Source organism: Dermacentor variabilis, unplaced genomic scaffold (genome assembly GCF_050947875.1).
Source record: "Dermacentor variabilis isolate Ectoservices unplaced genomic scaffold, ASM5094787v1 scaffold_16, whole genome shotgun sequence".
Lineage (NCBI taxonomy): Eukaryota > Metazoa > Arthropoda > Arachnida > Ixodida > Ixodidae > Dermacentor > Dermacentor variabilis.
This window is the reverse complement of record NW_027460324.1, coordinates 319,277-346,106: the sequence shown is the minus strand read 5'-3', so window position 1 is coordinate 346,106 and position 26,830 is coordinate 319,277. Positions and strand designations below refer to the sequence as shown.

At 51.0% G+C, this 26,830-nt stretch overlaps 1 protein-coding gene across 1 annotated transcript; it reads right to left on the bottom strand.

Moving 5' to 3' along the window:
• Positions 1–14,944: 14,944 nt before the first annotated feature.
• Positions 14,945–16,583, bottom strand: LOC142568041 (uncharacterized). The gene has a single exon (XM_075678121.1). The coding sequence runs from the start codon at positions 16,570–16,572 to the stop codon at positions 15,541–15,543; it is 1,032 nt and encodes a 343-aa protein (XP_075534236.1). The 5' UTR covers positions 16,573–16,583; the 3' UTR covers positions 14,945–15,540.
• Positions 16,584–26,830: the final 10,247 nt, after the last annotated feature.

Here is a 26,830-nt window from a genome sequence, read left to right as displayed (position 1 = left end):
TCGGTGCTGTCACACGCGTCGCAATGCGATTTTTAGAGGGCTCATTTCACATGATTGCGATTTCAACAATGCGACTGGTGCGACCCCCAGTGTTGCTTACTGCCAGGTTTCGTGGCACACGCTGCATAATTACTTTATTGTAGTGAATAAAACGTTTACACTATAATATTATTGACTTATCTTGATTAGAAGCAAATAATATGTACGTTTACTAATTTAAAATCGTTAGTTAATATTTGTCTTGGAGTGCGCGACGGCGGTTTCTGTAGATCAGTGCAACATCGCGCACGTAAACAGCTGTTCGCAGGTGGTTCAGCGATTCTTTATTCTATGGTTCAGCGCTGTGTGTTGTCTTATCTACCTTCTATGACCGTTTCGTTTTGCCTGCGCTACAACAATCTACAAGATGGCCTATCGAAAAGTTCATATAGCTGCCCTCACCGTATATGCAGTATTCGGAATTCGGCTGCCACGAAGTTGTCGTGTCAGCCCAACAAGATCCTCGCGCTACCCGTGCTAGGCGTCAGCTTCTGGAGAAATGATGCGTGTGTATTGCCCGTCATTGCGCATATGTGGTGCCTGCTCCTATCCATATTCTTACGCCAAACGCATCAAGAAGCACCAACCCGAACGCCCGCGTGTGCCCCTGAACGAAGCCTCAAACGATCTGTGTGATTACGACGTGGAATGAAAATTGTGTTGTGAAATTCAACCTTAGCGCTAGCCTGGTTCGTCCATCGCCGTGCTTGCGCTGCGAATTATATATGGGAGCCCTCTATAAATATTTCTAAAGGCGCAAAAGCCGACGCATCAAATGTTTCGAGCAGTTACCGTCACTTTTGTAGAAACCTGTACGTTGTAACATAGCATTCTAAAAGACACGCTTCTCGTCCACTTTGTTGTCCCGTGTCTCGAGCTGGTAGTATACTCGGAACTTCTAACAAGAAGACCATATCAGTACGCGCTATTCATAATGCAGGATCGTAGGCCCACGGCAGGCGCACTTGCCGTAGAATTTTTCAGCTTTCTGCTCAGCCTCGCACGCCTCTCACGGTTAGCCTGTTCTGTGGAAATAAATATTATTATATTATTAATGTTATTAGATATTATAGTTTCTTCACTGTAATTTATAGCAATCTTCCAGATTTCTTAAGCCAGTCATGAATTTAACCTGTATTAGATCAACATTGTTACGACATGCTGATGGGAGTCATTTCAAACTAGATTGCTCAACCAGAGAAAGTACAAATGCAAGCTTCAATGTTTGTTCCAATTTGGTATTCCTAAACAGATTATATTGGCAGAATTTTGTGTCTGCTTGCATTTCCTGCAATTCAATGTTCAGAGCTGGAAAAACTGATTCCTTTTCTTGCTGTCGAAAGGCTGCTTCAATGTCGATAGCAAGCTATAATTATTCATTTCGAAAGTGTTAAGCAATGACTATATGTCTAAGCTTATCAATGCGTTTTTGTTCCACGAACACAATCAAGTTTTCTCTCTCCGTCTCATTGACAGCCATGGAATGAAACCGTTCACTTTCATAAGTACCAGGATGCAAACATTCTGGAGTTTGTCCTGAGCATTCGTCTGCATCCTATAGTGTGCATGTTTGTATCAAGTTCTGGTGTTACAATCTATAGTAATTAACTATAGTGCAACAGAAATACGATGGACAGGAACGAAGTGAACACACAGAGCGCTTCGTTCTTGTCTTTTGTCAATCTGTTGCACTTTAGTTAATAATGAATACACACAAACTCATCTAGTTTTCAGTTATTATGTCGGGCTTATAAGCCCGTTTGTGTCCTGGAATATCTGCACGGCTACGTGTCCTGGAATTTAATTTCTGGCCATGTGCTTGCAAGTCGCGTGTCAATCTCTTGATTTTCCTGACAATCCTGTGTGATGTGCAGGCCCAAATAGTTTATGGTGAATCCATGCAGGGTGTTGTGCCGGGTGTAATCTGCACTACAAGTGCTGCTTTGATTGCTTTCAGTTCAGCTTTTCTAGGTGTAGGATGACCTGGAATGGTACTCACTTATATGGGGTTTAGCTCTATGCAGTGTCATACTACTGTTACACTGCTATTGCCATGCCATATGTGCCTTATGTTTGCTTGCATCTTCATGATTAGCAACCTCCTCTGTGTGTTTGGCAGTTGCATATAGTCTCCTGGCCTAATTGTTTGCCCCCATATTCCACGGTATGGGCCTGTTGTGTTTCAAGTTCAGGCACTCCCGAGGTTGTGTTTCTGAAGGGAGGGGTAGTCGTCTTTGCATCTCATATGCTAGCTGGCATAGTATCTTGGGACGAGGTTCTGAGCTCTTGAGACAAAAAATTTGTGCTGCAGGCTGCAACTCTACTGTCTAGGTGCTTGTTTGTTAGCTCTTTCTCATAGAGGTCTTCAAACATGGTAAAGTTGGAAAGACCTCTTATTACTTCCCGATGCCTGTATTCGATGAGTTGTCTTTTTTGTGTGCTGCTGGTAATTCATACCGTACCATATCTTGGACACAAGCACAGCATCTGCGATTTTCTATAGTATCCACTTGTCCACCCTTATTATTTCGAGATTATTCTTTTCACCAGGTGTGCAAGTTGCGTCCAGGCATTGCATAATTGTTTCATCCACGTGCTGGCTCTGCCGTCATGGGCTTACACTAGCTGAGGATTTGTGGATGTTGACTTGTGGGCATATTTGTCCAGCTATGTGGATCACAATGTGCAATCTGGGGTAGTTCTTGATTCTAGTCTTTCGTTTTTTCCTACGTTGATATGAGCTGACTTATCAGAAAGCGAGAGGCCAGACTGGCCAAGAAAGTCTGCAGTGTTGTCGAGCGCTTGTTGCATCATTCTTGATTTCTGTATAAGATAGCTTTCCCATAGACTGTAATACACCATAGGCTGTAGTGTTTCTTGTAGTATGCCCTTGTTGTTGGTGTGTGTGGGCCGAATGTACCAACTCTCACATGGAATTTTCTGCCTTTCAGAAAGTTACTGTTTAAGTGCTCTACCAGAAATGTTTTTGCTCATCGTTCCTCTTATTAGAGCAGCATGAGGTACTGCTGTTAAAAGCCTCTTCACTCTCTTAATTCTTTCATAAGCGGTATTACACAGTGTCCTGCAATAAAGTTTCTGCTGCTTATGGCCCACTCATATCTGCCAGAAGGGACAACTCTTGAAAAAGGTTTTCTTTGTGCTATGTGTGCGACATATATGTAGTATGAGCATTCATTATACATCTGTAGAACCAGCTTCCTGACAGAGTACTTGCTATACTTGATCATGCTTATTTGTGCAGTGCTGTTGAACAATACATATTGATGCAATGAATATTTACATACTCGAATTATCACGAAACATGGTTGTTTTACAATTCTGCCCTTTGCTTTCTATTGGTGTTAGATTTTGCATAAGCATGCCCCCCTATGCAATAGTATTTTGAAGTGTAAGGGTTCAATAAAAGGTGATGAACTAAGTCTAAGTGCAAGAGCTTTTTTTTTCACCTATGACTCCCATCGAAATGCGACTTCCATGGCTGGCAAAACAACCCCTTGCCTTGTGTTAGCAGCAGAATGCTATAGCCACAGTGGCAGGTGAACAAATTGAAGAACAATATTTGTGTCTATAATTTTTTTCTTGCCTGTATGTAAGTAAAGTTTGGAATAAGTTTGTCATTGCAAAAAAGCCCAGTTTGTGTTCTTTCATTGAATAAACCACATATTGTGTATAGTTGAAATGCAGAAACTTGTTCTAAAACCCTCGGGTTATATACATTCTTGCAAGTAGCATGGTGTTTAATTACTTATAAAGATAGTAATCGCAGCCGATATCGTTATATGGTTTTACACACTAATATATGTGATCAAACTTATTAGAAACTTACTAGAAACATGTAAGGCATGAATGTTTCTGCACACTTGATCAGCCGTGAACGTGCAAGAACTGCTTGTACTGGCTGACTTCACTGCACAGTTTTGATTTACTTTTCTTCAGCGTGTCGTTTTATACTGTTTTATCCCCACAAGAACAGGCCGTTTGCCTACTTTTCGCATTGTTGCATGAGTTCTATATGATTGTGCAGGAGGGTACGTTGTCACTGTGCCACTATAGCAAACAATTTACTTAATCTACTATCTGTACAGTTAATTACCTTGCAGAGCAAGTGTTCATACAGATGCAGTAAGGATACAACGTCCGCAACATAGTCAATGTTTATTGGTTTCTGTGCAAGAAAAAGAATTATCCAGAGAAGAGGTGCAACTTAATGTGCATGTAATGTTTTATTCAAGCCACAGATTTAATCCTAACGTAGCAAATTCATTACGATAGCCTACACTTTCGCTCTGTCAAATTTAATAAGAGGCAAGATAAGCTTTCAAGATGCATCGGGAAAGTCATGCTTGAAAACCGACAAGAAAATGCAACTGAACGGTACCGCGTTCAGCACAACGTTGAAACTTCGGGTACTTTGCTGTCTTGTCATTTGCCCTTGTTAAGGTTGAAATAATTCAAGCTGCTCCGTAAGCGCGATTTCTGCATGCTACTAGGCAAAAGAAAATTCTGACGACCTCGTCGTCTGCTGGGGATCGAACACCTCCTAGCACCGACAACTCGCAAAGGCGTACGAAGCAAACGTGAAAATGCACTTCATTTGCTGTGCAGCGTGCCAACAAACGCATAGAAATCGGAGAATGCAATCTGCGGTACAAGTTTTTTATTCTCCCTTCGCGTACGTACCGAATTCGACGAACACGTCTCCGCGCATTGCACTTGTCGTGCGAGACGCCATTTTCCAAAACAAACCGGCGAAATAGCTCCGTTGACAGCTCTCAGCGCAATTTCGACGGAAAATCGCAGCGATCGGTGCGACGGTGCGACTGTGCGACCAACCGGTTGGTCGCAGCCGAAAATCGGGGGGTCGGCACTGCGACTGCGATTTTCATCGCAAACGACGGAAATCGCACTTCCGGTGCGACGAAAATCGCATCATGTGAAACAGGCTTAAGAAGGTAAGCGCGCGCTCCCCTAGAGACCGGCCGTGGACAGGGCGACAAGACGGGAACTTACTCCGCTCGCCTGACTGCTTGGATCCAACGCCGCTTCCGTACTTGTTCGTAGGGTTTAGATGGAAAGACGCAGAGGGATACATCCTTCCTCATCCCGACGTAGTTGTGGCACTTGTAGACGCAACAGTATCGTCCGCGTCCTTTTGTTTTCCTTCGACTTTCAGGGCACGCAACGCCACTACCAGTAGCAATTTTCATCCGCGGGAGCGGCTGCATCGTGCACGTTCTGACCGCCAGGGCGGCGCTGCAGGCGTCCTGAAAACTCCAGCGCTTGTTCCCCAAAGGCAGGTTCCGAACGTAGTTCGATGGATGGTGGATTGATGTTATGAGCGTCCCCTTTAGAACGGGGTGGTGGGTTGCGCCACCAAGCTCTTGCTACTATGCTGCTTATATCCTACCTAGGTTAACCAATGAAAAAAAAAAAGACCCTATGAACTACCACGTCCCAATTTTCTGATCCCCTATTGCGAACTGTGCTTTTGTACGTCTCCGTCTTTTGTCGCTTCCCTACTTTTCTTTCACCAATACTCCAATCGCCTCTTACTATTGTCTATTGCGGACCTGTTTGCTTTACGACTGCTCCCGCTGAACCCAAGGGCTTCAAGGAGGCCAGTGGTGCCTAAATCGACCGCCGGGTAGACGTCTTCACATTCTAATAAAATATGCTCCGTCGTTCCCGCGCCTGCTAGGGCGCCTCTCGCTGCGGCGAGCGCGGACCCGGCAGGATACGACCAGCCCGCTTGCGTTTGGAAAGCCTTTCTGTGCACTGTTTCGCGCGTAGCCGTTGCCTTTTCTGAGCAATGACGAAGTGCAACCCGAGCTGTTGCGTAGTGGGCTGCAACAGCACGTCCACCAACTCACGAGGAACAAAGTTTTATAGCTTTTGAAGCCGACCGTATGAAGCAGAACGGCGTCAACACTGGATCGCGCTCGTCCGACGGCATAAGCTGTTTTATGTTCCAGCGTTATGCCAAGTGCGTTAACACTGAATTCGTTGCTTTTACAGCAATGATGGCAGCAGCGGTACACCTGCAGTGCGTACCAGCATATGCAGCAAACAGAGTACTTTGTTTCCTCACTGTACCACAGTAAAGCTCTGGAACCCTTTCCCAATCCTCTCCAATTCAAACAGCACTAGGGCTTGCTGAGATTGCTGAGAGCTACGAAGAGGGGTTGCAGCTGGCTCAGCTGGCAGACACCCTCCTGCGCCCAGCATATCAACTAAAGGGCAGTTGAGATCGCCGAAATATTTGACGATGTGGTTTATTGGAACCTCGTTTGCGCGCACTCAAAAATCGCAACATAAAAGTATCGAACTTCCAGTAACTTGGGCGAAAATATTTTCCCAGCGTAGTCTAACACAACTGGTAAGTTCCTCACCTTTTTTGTGTGTGTTTGGGGAGATCAACGTTAGAATACCTTGGGTAGGTCTTACAAGTCGTTCGTACGCCCTACGTTCTTGGATGAGATGTTTTGGATTCGCATTTGCCGTCCTGTATGTACAGGGAAACTACCGCGGCGTGCTTGCACTTACTTCCCTGCGATGCCAGCACGGCAATCGCAGCTCCCCGCTAGGATTTGTCTGCTGTCGCCGATCTTCAAGAATCAATGTCACCTAAAATTTCATGCGTCCACACCGTAGATAACGAAGTAACTTACGCTGAGCTTCACGCATCTCGCTGGTGCATTATTTTTCGTTTGCGGAATACACCTAGCAGTCACTTCCGATCAGTAAGAGTTCAACACTTCCCTGACGTCGTAAACGTGCCCCACTTCAAATAGACGACTTCCTTTCTCTAAATTCTTTTCACGAAAAAGCTGTCAAGGTCTTGTAATTCCCGGAACCCGGTTAAAATTAATATCGGCACGCTGTTTCGCGCCATCGCTACCGTTTGACAAGGCGCCAAACACGCAGCGCGAGCTGCTGATGCCATGAGTAATGCTACCGCATTCGCGCAACTATTCATCAGATGGCGCTAGGGGTCGGGAAGACAGGACGCCGCCTAGCACTTGCAACGTGCCCATGCGGCATGCCTCCATGCCTCGGCTGCCGCGTAGCCGGTGCGTTCTAATCCGCCTCTTTCATGTTCCTGTGCTGCCCTCTGACGCACGCCGCTGGAAACGTTTTGGAAGGGTGTCGGGGATTTCGCCGGTTGATTTGTGTACCTGCGCCCATGTTGAGTGCGCGTCGGTTGTGCGGTTCGTGGATCGCGATTAATTAATAATGGTTTCTCCGGGGCAGCATATCGTTCGCCCATCGAGTATAGTGTGTGAACAGGCCCGAGTGCGCTGTTGTGGTAACAGCGCGGGCCGATAAAGGCACGCTGAGTTCTGCCGACGCGGCTGCCTTGAGTTCGTTGTCGCTGATGTCGCTTTTTGTATTGCTTTTACACATTCACTAAACATTTCGCATAGTCAAGAAGCCTTCGAGCGCAGCCTTCCACGTGCGTTTTGCGAAGGCGGCGCATTTGTTCGCCTCTACAGCTTCAGATCGCTGTTAGCTCTTCGAATATTGCAGAAACGGCGCATCGCTAATTTCTCTACCAGCACCAAATACCAAATAATCTCAAAATGTAGCAAAACATACAGACGTGTCAGTATGAACGGCCGAGTTCCTTAAACTGCTACTGTGATCAAGACGCACATATATTACGGGCTGTTACTACTGATTCTCGGTTTTGTTTAACTTCATCATACTTACAGTTTGCGCGTGCTCTAAAGTATTATTAGAGACAACTGTGCTCGGCATAAGTCCCCACTTATATGCCGTGCAGTTCTCTCGCGAGAAGGCGGCTGCCATCGCTGACACCGTTGCCAACTGAGCGAGTTTATGCTGCTGTATCGAATGCACTGTCTCTTCTTTCCTTTTTGACGCAGAGGTAAACAATGCTTCTTTGGAATTAAGAAATGTCAGCAAAAAAAACCCACACAGACCCACCATTTACGGGAATGCGACCGGTAGCAATCGGGAACGGTGACCAAAGTACAAGATGTTGGCACAGCGCTGTGTCGCCGCTTGCCGCTTACTGTGTACGTGCCGTGCGAAATGAACAGTAGTTATCAAATCGCTATAGGGCCGCAACCTAACTATAAGAGCGGTTTCTTTCGTCCGGACTGCTTATGTTTTAAGTCCAGCGCCATCGGTAGCGGGTACATGAACTCGACGGGCTCAGTCCTAACCCAAACTTCGCTAAACAGGATCAACATTGACTCAAACTTCACGTGCACGGCTTCAGAGGACTGAAGCTCGTGCATTTCAACTTCGAAGGCATGTCTACGCATTTTGAGGGCGAATAATTATATGTACAAGTGAATGAGCTGCAGCTATCGCGTTGTCGGTTCGACGGCTAATCACGTAGGGTTCGGTCAGGCTATCACGGTCGACACTCTGATTTTGTCGGTGCTGTCGACACGAAATCCCGTCGCGCTATATGACAACTCGCACCCACCGGTTGCGTCGTTGTCGGCCTATTACGTTCAAATGATCTGTGACACAGTGCTGAATAGTCGGCCAATCGTCGGCGTCAGCGTCTTGTCGGTCTCGTATCGACCCAATGTTACCACGCCTTAAAACTGTACATGAAGTCAGGCACGCGCTGCCACCACCAACAACAGTGGGCCGACGCTGTAAGAAGAATGCGTCAGCAACGTGTTTTTGAAGTGTCCAAGTGTAACGCAGGGGTTTATCGATAAATTTGACAGCCGTCAATGCAAGGCGGCAACTACTTGGTTAACGGTGCAGTTCGGACCAAGCCCTGGCTCTTTTCAGTTTCAAAGTGGAGTTGCAGTCTTACGCACGTTTTCGGCACCGCACCGACGCCGAGCTGCCAGTAGAGTTTCAACGCGTTACATGGCACGAGCGTTTGCAACAGCGCGCGTCCAAACCCCCTTTTTTTTCCGGGGGTACTTTCCCCCGATATCTGGCCGCGCGGCCGCGCGTCCCTTCCAAAACGTTTCGCGACTAATCCGCTAGGGCAAGGCGCATGCGCGGTCGCGCCGTGAAAGAGGCAGATTGCCAGGAGACGAAAGAGCCTCTACTGACGCCCATACAAACAAGCCAGAAGTGAGTGAACAGAACGTGCGACTTTATTGGAAGAAGACAAGCAGTGTACATTCTCGTACAATAGCAGAAATAAAATTTGTATGTTGAGATACGCTGAAATCTTTGACGCGAGCTCGTAAACGGCTCACCGTCTTCGTCTCACATGGCGGTCTAGTAACGAGCGACAACCAGCGGCACAAGCAGATTGGACAGTGTCCCGCCTGTTTGCAGCGGCAGTCGCCGTTAAAGATGAGCAACTTGTATTGCGAAGCAATCGGGTGAACCAAGCACCTGCTGCCGCAGCCAACACAGCGACATGGACTACCCGGCATTTTAGCCTTAACTCCTTTCCAACCTGCACGTTACTTTTCTTTCTGGGGCCGCTAAAGTGTGGCTCGCACTTAATGTCCCACATTGTCTCAATATGGACAAGTCGCTTTCGTGGGCATCACCTTTGGCAGCTACTTTTGCGGGCCTTTGCACCCAACTTCACACACGTCGGACCATATAAGCACGTATGCCGGTCTCTGTTCGTGCTTAATCGCGGCCGAGAAAGGCAACAGGCACAATTGGATGCAGCAGGAAAGGCTTAACGGGAAGCACGAATGACGGTGTGTAAATTGGGAGCCACTGTCGCTCTGTGGACTAGAGGAGCAAATGCTTACTTCGAGAGCCTGCTTCCCAGTGCAACTGACCTGGCCGCCATATTCGAAAAACATAACACGGCGACCGTAACCAAGTGAGATAACAGCAAACATAAACGGCAGTCATTCACCACATAGTGTTCAGGCAATACATTATACATTGGATACGAACCATATGTCAACAGTGAGCCTTCACATAGACGGGTCTCTTAGAATACATTCAGCCGCCTACTTACAGGCATAATGCTTGCCTTCGTCGCATATGGTGGTCTGGTAACGAGCGACAACCAGCAGTACAAACAGATTGGACAGAGCGTCGCACCTGTTTGAACCGACAGTTGCCGTTGAAGATGCGCAACTTCCATTGCGAAGCAATCAGGTGACGCAGGCATCTGCTGCCGCAACCAACACAGCGAAATGGACTATTCGGCATTTTAGCGTTCACTCCTTTCCAACCTGCACGTTTCTTTTCTGTCGAGGGCCGCTAATGCGTGGCTCACATTTGGCGTCCCACTTTGTCTCAATATGGACAAGACGCTTTCGGGTGCATCACCTTCGGCAGCCATTTTTGCGGGCCTTTACACCCATGTGGCTATCAACTTCAAACACGTCGGACCATGTAAGCTGTATGCTGGTCTCCGTTCGTGCTTAATCGCGACCGAGAAAGGCCGCAGGCACAATTTGCCCATGGCTGCAGCAGGAAAGGCTGAACGGGGAGTACGAATCACGGTGTGTAAATTGGGAGTCTATGTCGCTGTGCAGGTTGCAGGAGCAAATGCTTACCTCGAGAGACTGCTTGCCAATGCAACTGACCAGGCCCCCACATCCAAGAAATGTAACAGGGCGACAACAACCAAGTGGGGCAGCAAAACCAGATTCTGCAATCAATCATTCAGTGTAGCTTGCGCAAAGATCCAGGCTATCGAGGAAGAAGAGCAATCATCAACGAGACTAGGAATATGGAAAATGAGAAAGCTTGTATTCAATAGAGAAGCCACTCTGCTCTGCAAGCATTAAAGGCCAAAAACATCAAGAAAAGCAAAATGGTGCATAGCAAACGGTGCGTAGGTTAATGCAAGACACATGTCGTTGTTGCATCAGCTATTTCAGGAGAGGAATTGTGCATGGCAACATACACTAAACGGTACTGTTACAGATATGTTATGCTACTAGACAGTGACTGGTACAAAGTATCAGCGAAGAATCGGTTGACCTTTATGTTTGGATGAGGATGAATGATCTCTAACGAGAATGGGCAATGAAAAAGCGTGCATTTATAGAAGAAAAATTACACTTGGCACAAAAATGGAATTGACATGGCCAGGAAGCTGATTGAGGGCAAACTGACGAAACTCTTTTGGCCGGCGTCGTCCGTGCTTGATCAGAAGTTACAGGTGCATCTGAAGACGAAGAATTTCTACAAAGTCCTTTTTGAGTTACCTGGATGACTCAGCCAATTTGTCCGTGCTTGTGGAATGGTGGCTGAAGCTCTTTTCAGTCTTGACACAGTGCTCTGCAGACTTGATATCTCATGCAAATTCTGCATGCGCTTCTCTGTTCGTAGTGTAAAAGCCTTGCAAATTCGGCTCCATGCCCCTTTCTGTTGGTATGGATAGGCGCTTCTGTGATGACCAAGATATGCTTGGCATGGACTCTGTTGGGGCAGAATGGTGACACATGAGATACAGCACAGATTAGCCAAATTCATGTGTGTTTTCTTTTATGTTCGAACCAATTATACTGAACCGTAAACATGAACAAACATTCATTTCTGCTGCAAACAAATGACATGTATCCCAAGACTAGCAAAGCAATACAGCATATGTCAGGCATATTTATTTCTGAACCACATGTAGTTTACTTTGTAGTAGCAGCCAATGTCCACACAGTGGCCTTGTTGTAGCAGGCAGCAGCTTCTGTTTAGGGTGTGGAGTGTGTTGCTTTATACTGGTGCCATCCTCATTACTGCATGTCTGGAACAGAAATTTTGACTGAATCGGAAATTGAAAAAGCACAATTTTACAATATGAAATGCAAAAAGGTGTGACATATATGTTGTAATGGTTTGCGACTTCAGAACACATGCAAATGTACACTGTCTTTTCTAGGGTGCTTAAGCAGCACGTTAAATAAATATTGCTATTGTCCATAAATTTATGTCTGCCTAACTATACAATGCATTTAAACAGCTTAAGTATTATTAAGATCACCAATGAGAACATTTGTGCGTTCATTTATACACTGGAAGAGATCACACTGCTGGTTCCACAAGCAAATGCATGAAAGTCATGAAGCTATTAGAACTGATGCATTATTTTTCTGCACGAACGTGATGCACTGCTTCACTACTGCAAAAATAAATGCCCTACGGTAAACCAAACTGAACATCAAGAACATTTGGCACCAACAAATACGAAATATGAGTGAATTATCACGCTAGCAACTGTTTAATACATTAAATTCTGTATTTTCACATCATTTTACCGAAGGATTATTCGGTTTTGTGGACGAAAGAAGTTGCCGGCGGACTCGAAAAAAGGTTTTATATGTATATTGTTAAGGCTACCCAGTCACCTATGGCCACGGCTACAATAAGATGAAAAATGAGACGCGCGTTCCGATATCGCTCTTTCTTTCCCGATTGTGTGTATATAACGACAGCCTCGCAAGTAACGGTTTATTTAGGAAACAGCAACGGAGGATCTCGACTGCCGTCTGTTGTGCAGGATCTAGTTCGTTAACTTGTCTCCGTCTGTAAGTTAATGAGACGAATATTATATAACGATTCAAGCAGCAGTGTTAAACGACTCACCGTTATTGCCGTTGTCAGTCGCACCAGAATCCAGCTCCTGTTTCGATGCAGACGTATTCCGAATGTCTCACGACCGATACCCAACTTTCGGGCTTACATGTCTGCTTGCAAACACGTCACTTCAACCCAGGTTAAATAATGCGAGAAATCAAAGCGCAATAAACTAGTTTTAGCAAAAATGAAGCAACCAGTCTGAGTGCACGAACGAATGAATCTGTGCCGCCATGCAGTCGAAAATACCGGTAAAAATTTTAAATCCAGGCCAGAGGTCACGTGAAAGAGCGATGATGCTGAACGGCTGAATGCTATTTGCGTTTATAGTGACAAAGAAACAAAAAACTTACTTACAAAGAGTACAACATCTAATTAGCAATGATAATTTTGCCCTCTTTTTTATGTAATAAAAATGCTTCGGGAATTGTAAGAGAAAGTTTGTAAGATAATATTGCTCTTGTTACGGCGCCTCTAGCGCAATATGTTGAAACCAACGTAAGCATCCCGAAGTGATTGTACTATGCCGGTTTTCTTAGCAGCAGCGCGCGGTCGATTTTTTCGCCCTCTGTGGCCATTTGTTGAACTTGAAGTGTGCGGGGCCTGGGCACCCACTAGAGAACGAGGTCGCATCCCTCCTCGCAAACGCCGTGCAGCTTTCGTAGGAGGCGCTGGATCAGCGGGGGCCTACTGCCTCGTAAAGCCCCTCAATTTTTCAAAAGTAGCGCCATTCTTAGATCTTTCCGCCACCCCGCTCACCCTGGCGCGTCCTCCTCCACGCCTCCTGTCGCCCCAGCCTCCTCCGCTGCCCCATTGGCCAATCTGTATCACGTGAAAGCAGGCGCCGCGCTTTTGTATATTTTTTCTTTTCAGCGAGGAGCAGGCGCCGCGTTTTGTGTTTTTTTCTTTCCAGCGCGCGCCGACCTCCATTGTTGGGCCTGCGCGACGACAGTACGGCAGGCGGACTGACGGAGTGCGTTAGCGTAATAGAATGTCTAGGTCCAAGAACTTTTTATTGCGATGCCATGCTGCTGCGCCTTCGGTTGCCGCAACAGACACAGCGAGGGCAAAAAGCTTTTTGCTTTGCCGTCCGGAGGGCGCAACGCAAGAAGTGTCGATTCGCAGGATCGGGCGGGCTGACTTCGAGGAAGTGGCAAAGACGCACGGCTTAGTGAAGTAAGGGCCACGGCTACTCACAACCTCTTATTTCGAGCCTAGTTCACGCCTTCCACTTCGAAAAAGTGCGTGTTCATGCTCTGCGTGGTTTTTAGCGCGTTGTTTGACTTTTTTTTTTCGAATGCGCTCTCTTTGTTTCGTGTAGTTTCGTCTTGCGGTGAAATGCACGCATCTGCAGCTGGCCTGTGACATAAAAGCGAGTTTATTCAGGGTGTGTTTTGAGCTCCACCAGAAGTTAGCACATTCTCGACGCTTTTGCAAGGCTCAATATGACTTACGATGCAGTCTTTAACTTCGAATGTACGCCCGCATGTATTGATTTGGTTTGTGGTGATTAACGTGTTTAACGTTCCGAAGCGACTAAAGCTAGGATGCAGGTCGTAGTGGATGGCTCCGGATAACTTTATCTCGCCTGGGGATGTTTAACGTGCACTTTGATCGTAGAGCCGTACGTGGGCCGGTAAATTCCGCGTTGGCGTTTCATAATACTCGCGCGGGCGCGCTAGCGCTGCTTTAGAAGTTGGCGCCTCGGAGCGATTGTATTCCTTCAATAAATTTTTTTTTACTAGTTGTAACACCTTGCACCTTGTCATTATTTCGTATTATTGACGGCGCCTCCAGGGCACCAAAGCGGCAACGGGAACACCAAAGCTTGAACCAGGGCTGGGTGGGGCTCACCGAAGCCTGTGCATGCCAAGGGGGCATAAGATCGCGGACAGCCAATTTTGTATGCGAACACTCCCTGCGACGCCTGCATTATTGTAATGTCACGTGCTCTTCAGAGGCCTCCGTTAGCCATTACATGTGCCCTCCTGGAGCAGTACTTGTAAAAAAAAAAACAATATATCGTCACGATTACCTAAGCACCCCGCAATGAAAAAAAACGGCCCTGTTGCCAGGCATTGCTGACCGCACACAGCCATTCCGGCTGTGTGCGGTCAGCAATCTCTGACGCGCCGGCCGAACAAAAGTATCCCGCAGGCACGTAAATGAACCTACGGAACCACGTACACATACTTTCACGCTGTCAACACCTGAAACTTTGGTAATTACGCGCGTGTTTGAGTACACCGCGTGCTTGCGTCGTGTTTCAGCAACACGAACTCTCAACGTCGAACGCTTTACGCCTTAAATACGCCTTGAATAATGGTCCTTTTCTCTATTTCTTCCGCAGTTCCAACACGAAATTCTGAAGGCCAGTTACCGACTGACGAAGAAAGATCTCGATTCAAAAAAACTGCTCCGCAGGGCTCGAACGAACTTTTCTGGGAATCTCCTCCCGTAGCGTGTTAGTCGTCGTCTGCTACGGCAGGTCAACCACCGGCGGCGCCACCGTCGAGGCCGCGCCGAGCGGAGGAGGAGGGAATAGAATGGCGCTACTTTGGGAGATTGCTTTACTGCCTCGGCGAGAGCGGCGCCGCGTTGTGACGACCGCGGGAGGCACAGGAACTGGCGGACGACGGCTCGGTGATCCGCGCCCAGCACCTTCCGTTGCGTTGGTTGTAGGCCCGCCGGGGGGGAGAGAGAGATTCTTGGTTTGGGAAGGAAAAACATGCGGTAAAGTACAGCGCAGTAACTGTCTCTCAGATGAGGACACCTCAACCGCGCTGTACAAGAGGGAGAGGGAATTGAAGAGAGAGATTCTTGTTTGGGAAGTAGGAACATGGGGTAAAGTGCAGCGCAGTAACTGTCTCTCAGATGAGGACACCTCAACCGCGCTGCACAGGGGGAAGGGATAGAAAGAGTGGTGAAAGGAAGAGGGAAGGAGCAGCAGCGGTCGAAACGCTGTGAGCGTGGGGAGGGGGCTTAGAGGCGATCAGCTAGGGCGATGTCCTCGGCGAACTCCAGAATCGCTCGGAAGAGACGCTTCTGGCTTGAGATGCAGACCGAGGGGTGCAGCAGATTGTCCACCGTTGCACAGGGATGTTTGTGGGTACGGTATACTTTTGCGAGGGCCGCGCGCGCGTTCGAGAAAGTCGGGCACTCACACAGCAAATGTTCCAACGTATCCGTCGCGCCGCAGTCCCGGCAGAAAGGGGAGAGGGCTCCTTGGAGGTGATGCCTCCTCTCGGCGGGCCAGACGGAACCGGTCCGCAAGGCGAGAAGGAAGGCGCGCTCGCGCCTAGTGAAGCCGGCCTCCGGGAGATGGCGTGGCGGGCGTCCGCGCGCAATTCGGCCGTCTGGGTGGCGCAGCGCGGGCTCACGGCGGATTCTCTCCGGCGCGGCGTCGAACGAGCTTACCCGTTGCGTGATTTGGGTGCTCGGGTCGTGTGCGCGTCGCGCGAGCTTATCGACAGCCTCATTCCCGGCGACACCGACATGTGAGGGCACCCACTGTAGGCGAAGATCGAGTCCCCGTTGCTGCAATGCGTGGAGCCTGCACGCGACTCGCTGGGCGAGCAGTGGGGCGCGTTCCTCAAGGAGTAGCTGTTGCAGGGCGGGCCTCGAATCGGTGAGTATCGCCGCACGAGAGATGTGCGGCGATTGCTCGAGGACGTCCGCGGCCAGATGAATGCCTACGAGCTCAGCGGTGGTGGAGGATGCTCGGTAGGGCAGGCGGCACTGGTTTTCGATGCCGAGACTCGGGGCGATGCAGGCAGCAGCCGCGGAGCCGTCCTCGAGGACCGAGCCGTCTGTGTATAGGTGCGCTCTCCCTGCCAGGTCGTCCTGTATCCTCGCTGCAGCCTCCTGTACGATGGCACAGAGAGGCGTGCGTTGCTTGGAGCGGACGCCTGGCAGTTCGAGACACACGTCTAGCGGCACTGCGAGGCTCGGTGGCGGCCAGGCTGGTGGTGGAGCCGGCGGATCAGCCACGATGTTATCAAACAGCTGCATCATCTTGCCCACGCGTGATGCAGGGAGATCCCGGATTAGCGACAGGATGGGGCCCGTGCCGGGGGCTCGAGAGAGGCGCTCAATATGGCCGAGCGCGCGGAGATCAGCTGTTAATGAAGGGGGCCAGGCGCCAGTTTCGGCGAGCGTCTCCGCCACTCGCGACATGCGGGGGAGGCCGTGGCACACGCGAAGCACCCTGCGATGGTCGCGGTCAACGGCGCGCCACAGGGAATCGCGCACATCACAGAGCGGCAGCGCGTAGAACACCCGAGAGAGCGCCATCGCTCCATAAACACTGACGGCGAAAGAAGGGGGGCAGCCTTGCCCGCGCGCGAGGAGGCGGCGAACCGCACGTTCAACACGGAGAGAGGCGGCGCGTAGGCGTTTCACTGCCGCGACCCAGGTGAGGCGATGGTCGATAGTCAGACCAAGGTAGGACACCGTCGGTTCCCAGCTCAGTGGCACACCATCGATGAGCACGCGGCCGGTGTGGCGGCGTGCGGCAGCGCGAGGGTGCACCATTATCGCCTCACTCTTTGCCGATGACAGCTCCAGGCCGATGGCACGGAGGAAGCCGGCGACGGAATCCAAGGCCGCCTGTAGTCCGCGTCGCATCTCGGGAATGGCAGACGTCGGTCCCCGCACGTAGAGTGCGACGTCGTCCGCGTACACAACAGCGCGCACAGGGAAACGGCCAGCTTTCGGTATGCACTCGATGATGGGAGCGAGGGTAAGGTTAAACAGGAAAGGGCTCAACACACTACCCTGAGGCACACCGGTGGTCACTGGCCGAGGCGAGCTTGTGGCCCTGCCGACGCGGACGACGAACTTCCTGTCTGCGAGGAACGCCTGCACGTAGGCGAGCAGGTTGTCCGCAACGCCGAGGGCTCGCACAGCAGAGATGACTGATTCGTGTGGGAGGGTGTCAAAAGCGCTGCGCACGTCGAGGAGGAGAAGGAATGCGGCCTCTCCGGCGCGCCTGGCCTGCTCCAGCGTGCCGACAACGACGGCGAGGCAGTCTGCAGTGGAGCGCTGTGCTCGGAATCCGCACTGTTCGGGCGGAAGGGCACCGCGAGCGCGCGCAATCCACTGGAGTCTGGACAGTGCCATCGCCTCCATGGTCTTGCCCGGCACAGATGTTAGCGAGACCGGCCTGTATGAGGCGAGCTCGCGCGAGGGTTTGCCGCGCTTGAGAACCGGCACCACGACAGCAGAGCGCCACGACTCCGGCAGGGAGCCCTCGCGGAAGACGGCGTTGTAGGCGTCTAGGAGGTGCTGGCGCTGGGCGTCGTCGAGGTTGCGTAGCATCTGATGTGTGATGCCGTCTGCTCCGGGGGCGGTGCGGCGCCGCCTGCGGCGCAAGACGCGCTGCTGCTCGTGAAAGGTGAAGTCGTCGCTGCACAGGCTGTCAATCGCCCTCGCGGTATGCGCGCGATCTTCCCCTCTCACGAACACAGCCGTGTAGAGCGCCCGCAATGCAACCGCAGGGACGCCGGGTGCTGTTGAAGCGTTGGCAGCAGCGAAAGAGTCCGCCAGAAGCTCGGCGAGCGCCAACTCTGTGATGCCGCGGGCAACAGCGATGCCGAGGACTGGCCAGCGTGGGGTCCTCGGGTTCACGAGCGAGCGCATGATGCGCCAGCCACGGTGCTGGTTTTGCGGGTCGGCGAGTGACGCGCAGAGTCTAGCCCAGCTGCGGCGGCGCAGCTGCCTGGCATGCCGTCGGCACACAGCGTCCAGTCTGTTGTAAGTAGTCCAGTCAGACGCGGCACCCGTGCGGACGGCGCGGCGCTGGGCACGGCGGCGGGCGGCGCGAATGTTCAGGAGCTTAATGTCCGGGCAGGGAGTGCCGGCCGGCACAACCATACTCGTCAACGCGCGCCTAGCACACTCCGCCATGTGCGCGAAAAAATCGGCGTCGCGCGACCACCCATGACACAAATCGCGGAAAAGCGTCCACCGAACTACAACGCACACGCGAACAACTCCGCGGCTGGGGCAGGTGGGTGATAGGGTGATAGGGAAGTGATCCGATCCGGCAGTGTCCGGTGCGCGTTGCCAGAAATATGAGCAGCGCTCCGAGACAAGTGCCAGATCGATCGGCGAGGTTTGTACGCCGCGGCGCACAAACGTGGGCCTCCCGCTGTTTAGGATGGATAGGCCCAGCGTTGACGCGGTGGCAAGGAGCGCTTTACCTCGCAGATCACTGTGATCACCTCCCCAGCTACGGTGGTGAGCGTTAAAGTCTCCACAGACGACACAGTCCGCCGAAAACGAGGCAATCAGGCGCGTGAGGTAAGTGAAGTCGTTCTGCTGGTGGCTGTTGCGGCCGCGATTGGGGCGCATGTAAACAGACGCCACAGAGGTGTCGGCGCCCCGGACGCGCACGGTAGCGGCCACGCACTCCACCACAGCACTGCACAGCTGGCTTGTGTCGATGAGGACGTGCGGGAGGGTGGCGCGGATGTACAGCGCAACGCGGGGGCGCTTCTGCGGATGGGCGCTGTCGTGGCAAGGCGCAGAAGTACAGTGTGCCAAGGCGCACTCACTGGCACTGCTGTAGCCGATGTAACCAGGCAGCGAGACCTCCTCTGCACGCACATACGTCTCCTGAAAGGCGAGGACATCGTAGTCGCACAGAGGCAGATGCTCGACGAGCTCCGAGTGCCGGCAGCGCAGGGAATTGCAGTTCCACTGCAGGATGCGCGGCCGAGAAACACCCCGAGCTCTAACTGCCATGGTTGGTCAGTGCCCCGTGGGCGGCGAGAGCAGCGGCACACAAAGAACGGGCAGGTGAGTCGTGCGGCAAGAGTTCCGTGGCGCACTTGAGTGCGGCAGCGAGCAGTGCGATCACGGCGTTGCGCGGGTCAGCGGGAGCCACGGTGACCGCCGGCGAGGGGGTCGACGTGTTGCCTGCGACAGGCGGCCTCGCCGGACGGTTGTTCGCGACATCGGCGAACGTGCGGCTGGCGTCGACGCGCGATGAAGCTCGATGGGCGGCGAGGGGTTGAGGGCCACTAGGCGTTGGCTTCTCGGCGGCACGGACGATGGCGGCTGCCTGGTGGCGCGTGATGGGTTCGATCGAAGATGCGACCGTCTCAGCGATGCGGCGTTCCCGCTGCCATTGAGGGCAGCGAGGCTCGGTCGCGCTGTGTCGGCCGCCACAGTGGAGGCACTTCGCGCTCCTCGCAGTGCAGTCAGCCATCGAGTGGTTGCCACCACACCTCAGGCAGCGGCGCGCCGATATGCAGGCCTCACTGACGTGGCCGAAGGCTCCACAGGAGCGACACTGTGTGGGGCGGGGGCGCCTGGGGTTGACGGGCCGACGCATCTTGAAGAGCGCGATCTCCTTTGGTGGTGTGCTGCCCGAGAAGCGCACGACAAAGTTGGGCCCCGCGCGATAGCAGCCGAGAACGGGCACCGCAGAATCAATGTTCGTGCGCACTGTGTCAGGGTCGAGGGACGTATCGACGCCGAAAAGGACACCGGTGCACGAGTCTTTTGGGGCCGCTGCGGCACGGACAGGGACGTCGCAGATGTCCGCAACTGCGAGAAGGGGTGCAAGTGGCGAGTCCGGCAGCGCGTCAACCGCTACGACATTCAGCCGAAAGTTCACGCGGACGCGGTGCGCGCCAGCCACTCTCGAGAGCTGGGCCGCGATGGCCTCCTTCGTGGATGCACGGAAGTTCCGCTGGCCCACGGGGCGAAGCAAAACAGTGTCGCAGGTCTCGCGGATGGGTGCGAGAGCGGCCTCCGCTCGCGTGGTACGGCGGCGGCCGCGTCGGCGGTTTCGTTTTCGGGAGGGGGGTGTGGCACCCGTTGAGGCCCTCGATGTAGCCGGCGTGCTCGCCTGCGCCTTGGGAGAGGGTTCCGCCGGGGCCGGTTTGCGTGTTTCTATTTACGCCCAAGCCCAGCGCTCGATCGCTGCGCCGCCATGCGCTGCTCGCGTGTACCACGTTTCTAGGTACTTCTTCCCCAAAGCTTCACGGCGAGCGCCCTAGATCCTTGTAGGTACTTGGTGGGCCTAGGGAGATGTTGTGCTTGGGCGCGCAATCTGCTCACCCAGCTGTCGCTAAGAGAAAATAGGTGTTTCAAAACAAGCCGCCTATAGGCTGCTTCGAAATAAGAGTTGCGTGCGGACGCTGACGCAACACTGGACGAAATTTTGCAGTTTGGATAAGGGGATAAAGGGATGTGATAAGAAGTTGGTTGTGGTGTGCGAGGCGCTTCGATCTACAAAAGCTGGGATAATCGTGGGGCATGGAGGGTTTCTCGCACCACGAGCCACATCATCGCTGCGCTCAAGCTTCCTTATTGACATCACTATCTCTCTTCCAGCAGAAACAATAGCAGTGCGCTGGCGCCATACACGACGCATATTAAACGACCAGGAACAACAACAACAACAAAAAATCTCGCAGAAACTCCTCTGGGAATTAGACTATGCGTAAGCATTGTGCCACTAGCTCACCTCCGCGCAGCCCGGTGTCATTACCAATGTTATGTAACTTGATTAGGCCATTACTAACGACAGCTCAGTGGCGACACGAACTAGTGCCGACGGCGGCGCAAGGAGCATTGATGACGCAAGCAATTAAAGTACTGGAGGTGGAGGCCCGAGGTGCGCTGATGACCGTTCCGATCATTTTATAAGCCGTTATCGCTCTTCAGCGGATTATTCATCCGCGTTTTTCTCTCTCGCCCGTCTTCGCCGGTGGTGACGTTGTGCGAGGCGGCAGATGAGGGGCTGGCGGTGGGCCGGGAGGAGAAAGGCAAGGGAAGGCGTCCTCTGCCAGGGGAAGGAGGGGGCCTAGTACACAGCTTGGCCCGCTGTTCCCTGGGGGAGAGGGGTCCCTCTCTGCTGATCTCTCCCGCTCCATGTCGACTAGGGCCACGCTCGTCGCCGAGGAGGGGGACAGTGTAGCAGACGACTGCTCCGGGGAGGAGGGAAGAGATTCCTGGCTGCCCGGTGAGGATGGGAGGGGCGTCGGGGAGGAGGACGATGATGACGTCACCTCGCTTTCTGGCAGGCTTCCTCCGCTGGCCGTGACTTTCTCCGAACCGCTCTGTTGCTTGAGAGGTGGGGAGCAGCGGAGGGGGGTCTTCAGGAGGCCCCCTAGCTTTGTAAGCTCGCCCGTGGGTGACGTACTTGGGTTGGAATTTCCACGTGGCGAGGCCGAAGGGGGGGATGTCGCTTCTGGTGGAACGGCCGTCTTGCGGCGCTTGGTTAAAGTGTACTAGAATATTGGGTAGTGGGCTGACTGAGCTCCATCCGCTGTCGCGGTTTACGTCTCGCCTGCTAGATGGCGCCACCACTGTATTCAACGTAAGCGGCCGCGCTTTGGCCGTGCGAAAGGTACGTGGTCGCCGCTGTTGAAACGGTCTAATTTCTTGAATGCTCGTTTCTCATATAAATAAAGAGCTTGGACAGTATGCTTGTTTGTCAGTAGTACTTCGTCTTTCTTTTCATGAGGGAAAAGTTTCTTTAATCACCATTTTTGTAACGCTGGCTTTGCTGAGCTTGCACTCGTATCGAAAACTCGCGTCTTGCGCCGAGTAAAAGGCTGTGGGGTTCCTCTCCATTGACAGCAAGTTTGGGTATATTTACTCAATAATAGCGTGACATAACAAATGAATCACTTACATTCTTGTCAAAGACAGCAGTTTTACTGCTGTCTTTGATTAGAACGTAAGTGATCCATATGTCGCGGTGTTATCGAGTTGCGCGCGTGCAGAAATTCGTTTTCGGCGTTACCCTATTTGCAGTCCTTACAGCAATTCAGGCACCTTTGGAACGATGCCTTTCCTGTATACCCACCTATTTGACTCTGGCTGAGCATATTGTGGAAGAAAAATAGAGGTATATCAATGAAATGTTAAGCAGCATAGATATGAAGTTTTAATCGCACATGAATGTTGAAACAAAAGGTAAACCGTTTAAAACACCTTCCATGCTGTAGCATGTCACATATGTGCCAGAAAACATGCGCCTATACATCAGTCATTGCTCTACATTATTCCAACATAAAACGCATTTAATTCTCCCGACACTAACATACTGCATAATTTCCTATATCTGCCTTTCCAGAGAGTGATGTTGGTATAGCCACACTTATTTTTAAGGAAATATTTTATGAAAGAAAAAGAGAAAAAAAATGCAAACAAAATGTTGGTTGAACAACTTTAACAAAAGTTTATTATCTTGACAAGCACAATGCAACAAGTAGACAATGCAGACAGCATGCACATTTCAAGAGCAGCGGCTCAACTTCAAGTGCTTTGCCTTTTGGCGCTTCCCCGACTTGTCAGTATTTATACTTTTAACATAGAAGTGAAGTCGTGTAGTGACATAGAATTTGATTATTTTTGGAGAAAGGGTGGAAGCATGACTGGAACAACCAACCTCTTGGCCAAGTCTGGCTTTGACAACTGTCAGCACATCTAAAATGCTGTCAGAGTGCAGCTGTCCATGGGAGAAGCAGCCTGTGAACAAGTCCTCAAGCTTCTTTATGAAACCAAATAAGCGACCAGTTGGATAGAGGAGCCCTCCATTGTCACGAAACTTTGTCAGCCTCGCAAGCCGGAAAGTTTCATCTGGGGCAGGCATAGTGAGAAGGGTCAGACAGTCTTGGCAATTGGTTTTTAAAACGCATTTTCTTGCAACATAGCCAGCGATGTGAAAAATTATTCTTGAGTCACTGCTGGCAATGTGCTGGTTATGGTCTTGGGAGGATGGAGCTGTGTGCATGCTCTTAGCAGCACTCATTGGCAGATGAAAGTCTGCTGCATTCTGCGCAGTGTCTGGCAGGCTGTCAACTTCCAGGAGGGAGCCCAGTTCGTCCTGCTGACAGTTACCTTGACTGGCACATTTTACTAGCCCATAAAATGACAAGCAGTTAATGATAACTAGAAATTGACTTGGTGTTGGGTGGTCATTACTGCCAGAAGACTGTCGAACGATCCCAAAAAGGTTTTCAAGAGGGTCTTGATTAGTTTTGGAGGTCATTAGGTACTTAAAACCTACTTTTCTTGTAAGGTAATCTAGCAAGCCTAATGTGCTTGAAATGGTTACACGCAGACCTGTTGCCGTGGACTCACTCACAAAGCCACCTGTCCCTTTTACATGCTCCTCCCATGCTTTAAGATAGGATAAAAAATCCTGCAGCACAGCTGTTGCTCGAGAATCTGGCCGGAGGGCTTCCGCAGGGAACCGTGAGGTCATCACAGATATCAGCTGGTGGATTTTGCTGAAATACACAAACAAGCTCTTCAGATGTTGCTTGCACCAAGTTAGACTTAAACATCATTTCCAGCTAACAAAACCATAATGCAAAGGTTTCATTACTTTTAAAATTAAGTAGCAGAAGAGAAAATAGGCATTTCACCTGAAGAATTCCTGAGTTGCATCCATCCTTCCAAGAGTGGCTTCTAACGTGTCCTTATACAGGTGAAAAGCTTGGAGCACTTTAGTGCCGAAAAGCTGGAACGCATAACTGACTCTCATCTTTTCAAATGCGTTTGGCTCAATATGACATCGTGTTATCCCTGGCATAACCTTGAGGGTAACATTGCAGGAATCCATTTTGTAGGCTTCCTTTACGTGTTGCATATCCACCTAAAAAGAAATTGGAGAGGACCCTGTTAAGCTTCAAGAGTGAGTAATAGCACAACAAAATCCTCAATAAGATGAAGAAGAGCCTTACATGGCCAGCTGGAGTGTTGAATCCAGATTTCAACAATGAGTTGCGTAGACATTTGATAAGATGAGGGAAGTCGGATATAAAAAAGAGGTTTCGTGATGCATCGCTGGGGTGCTGAATTTTGCAGCTGGTAGACTCAGCTGATGCTTGTATCCCAAGTATCCTCCACATCCTTCTATTCCAGCTTGCGCTGTCGCATGTAATGAAATCAACAAAAAGGCCACTCTTTTCGGCCAATACGGTTGCCTCAATAACAACTTTGGCAAGAATGTCCCCCTTCATGTTGCCATGTGTGGCAAAATAGCCAATTACCTGGCTCCATTTTCCCTGAAAGGGAACAAATAGTATAACCATGCCATGGTCACATGGGACACCTTTGTCTTTGGCTGCTGTGAAAGGGCCTAGGTCTACAAAACCCTCAATAACCCCAGACGTTTTAACTGCAAAGTGTTCCGACAGCTTTAGCTCGTCTATAACTAATCCACCATGTTTTTTCCAGGCATCAAGCTCAGCTGACTTCACTTTTAAGGCGCCAATACACTTCGACGTGACCCGGCGCGCGCGCGCGCGGTGGTTGCGCTACGTCACGGCAGGTCGGCTACGCCGCGTCAGGCGTAAATCCGTCCCCCTACAGTACAACGCCGCGCCCCTGCTGCAGCTGTAGTAGCGCATGCGCAGTACACCGCGCCGCTCCGTGGCGCCTGTCGTGGAACATCGAAACAAATCTTTCGCGCGCTTCTCAGTCGGTAGCGACCGCGGGCCGGACTGTTGCTCGGCGTTGGCACGGATGCAGACACATTCCGCAAGACGAAATTAAGCAGGAGACACACGGTACGATTCGGCGTCCGATCCGACGTGCGGCGCCACATGCTCCGGCATGCGGCATACTACGATTCAGGGCACACGGTGCGTGCATCCGAAAGATTGAGCGGCGCGTAAGCTCCGCCCAGATACAGCCCCCCAGCTTCACTTCATATCCACACCGAAAAACACAATACAAACAACTCTGCACAACACTGCTTTGCTTTACGCGAATACTGTCAATAAAATTATGCCCCTGCGAGTGACGGAACACTTCACGACGGCGCGTTGTCTACTGACGGCTCCGCCAACAACCAGTGATAGGGCCGGTAGGCCTAGCTAGGCGGACGCTGCGGCCGACGGCGCTGGCGATCCAACGCGAGCTCGTCAAAGAGCGCTTATTTTTGCCAAAACAATTAACACTTTACATTTAGGTCGCCCGTAATTAAATACAATGGTTTACTAGACGCAGTCGTTGCGAAGGGCAAACGTGCAAGCGAAGCGAGCAGCCTCGCTCAGACGGTAGGTGTGTGCTGTCTGCCCGTGAAATGCCCACACGTCGCGGCTCCCGATCTCCCCAGTAGCTTGGTGCTAGTGTATTAGGCGCTGCTTTGCATAACAGGCACACGTTCGAGATAATTTTACTGAAGTGGTAACTATTTCGTGTCGGAAACAAACTGCAGCAGGCAAGGAAAAAAAAAAAGGACTGCGAGAAACCGGCCAGCCAGTGCCGCCTCCGTGGAGGGAACGTCAGAGAACGTCACATGCCAGCCACACTGTCATTGGCTGCGGCCGAGTAGTGAGTCTCTACCTCGACGAGAGAGGGCGCTAGGCGCTAACTTGCTCGGCGTGGTCGGCGCGAAATGCAGTCGGTTGCATTCGGCGCCGGACGACGTCCGAGCGCGCCGAATGCCGCCGGTCGCGTCGGCGCCAGATGCCGCCGGACTGTAGGGGGTCGTGTTTTCGCCAACGTAACGTCGCCATGACGAGCGCGCGCGCGCGCGCGCGTTACGTCGGAGTGTATTGGCGCCTTTAGCTGCCTCAGAACTTTGTCGCTGAAGCCAAACACAGTGCGATATGCAGATACATAGCGCTTGAGGGTTGATTTGCACGGTAGGGAAAGAATGCTATTACGGCGAAGATGCTCATACAGACGAGGACTTTTCATCTTCATTATTATGCAGTCCAGGACCCACATTTTCGTGTAGCGTAGACCATTAGGTTTCACTTTTGAAGCTGCGAAGCACTGTCGAAAAGCTTCCTGCTGTCTGGGGGGCAGTTTTGAGATCTGTGCTTCTAATGCTTCTGCTTGAATGGCAGCATTTTTCCCTCTCATTTTAGCAAGTTCATTTTTCACATCTCCTAGGCGAACAACTAGCCTCTTGTTTCTTCTCGCTGCAGCTCGCAGTTTAAGCACAACAGATCGGCCGCTCTTTTTATCAGTTCTTTTGACCCTCGCTCGTCTGATCTGCAGTGCTCGTTTCAAGTAGCGGCAAGACACACACTGCGTACCTGCAAGAAAAGTGCATTGAATTGAGTTCCCACGGAGCCAAAAAATCAATGAACGCAACATAAAATGAGTTGCAAATTAGGCAAAATGGACAGCATAATTACCTCTTTCAGCGACCTGACCCAGGCAATTGCTGCTGAAGTACATTTGCTCGAGGGTCACTACGTGGGATTTAAGGTTCTTCGTAAAATACCTTTCTTCATAATCTTCAAGTCGCATTACTCCAGTGCAAACACTCATGGAATCAGTTGCT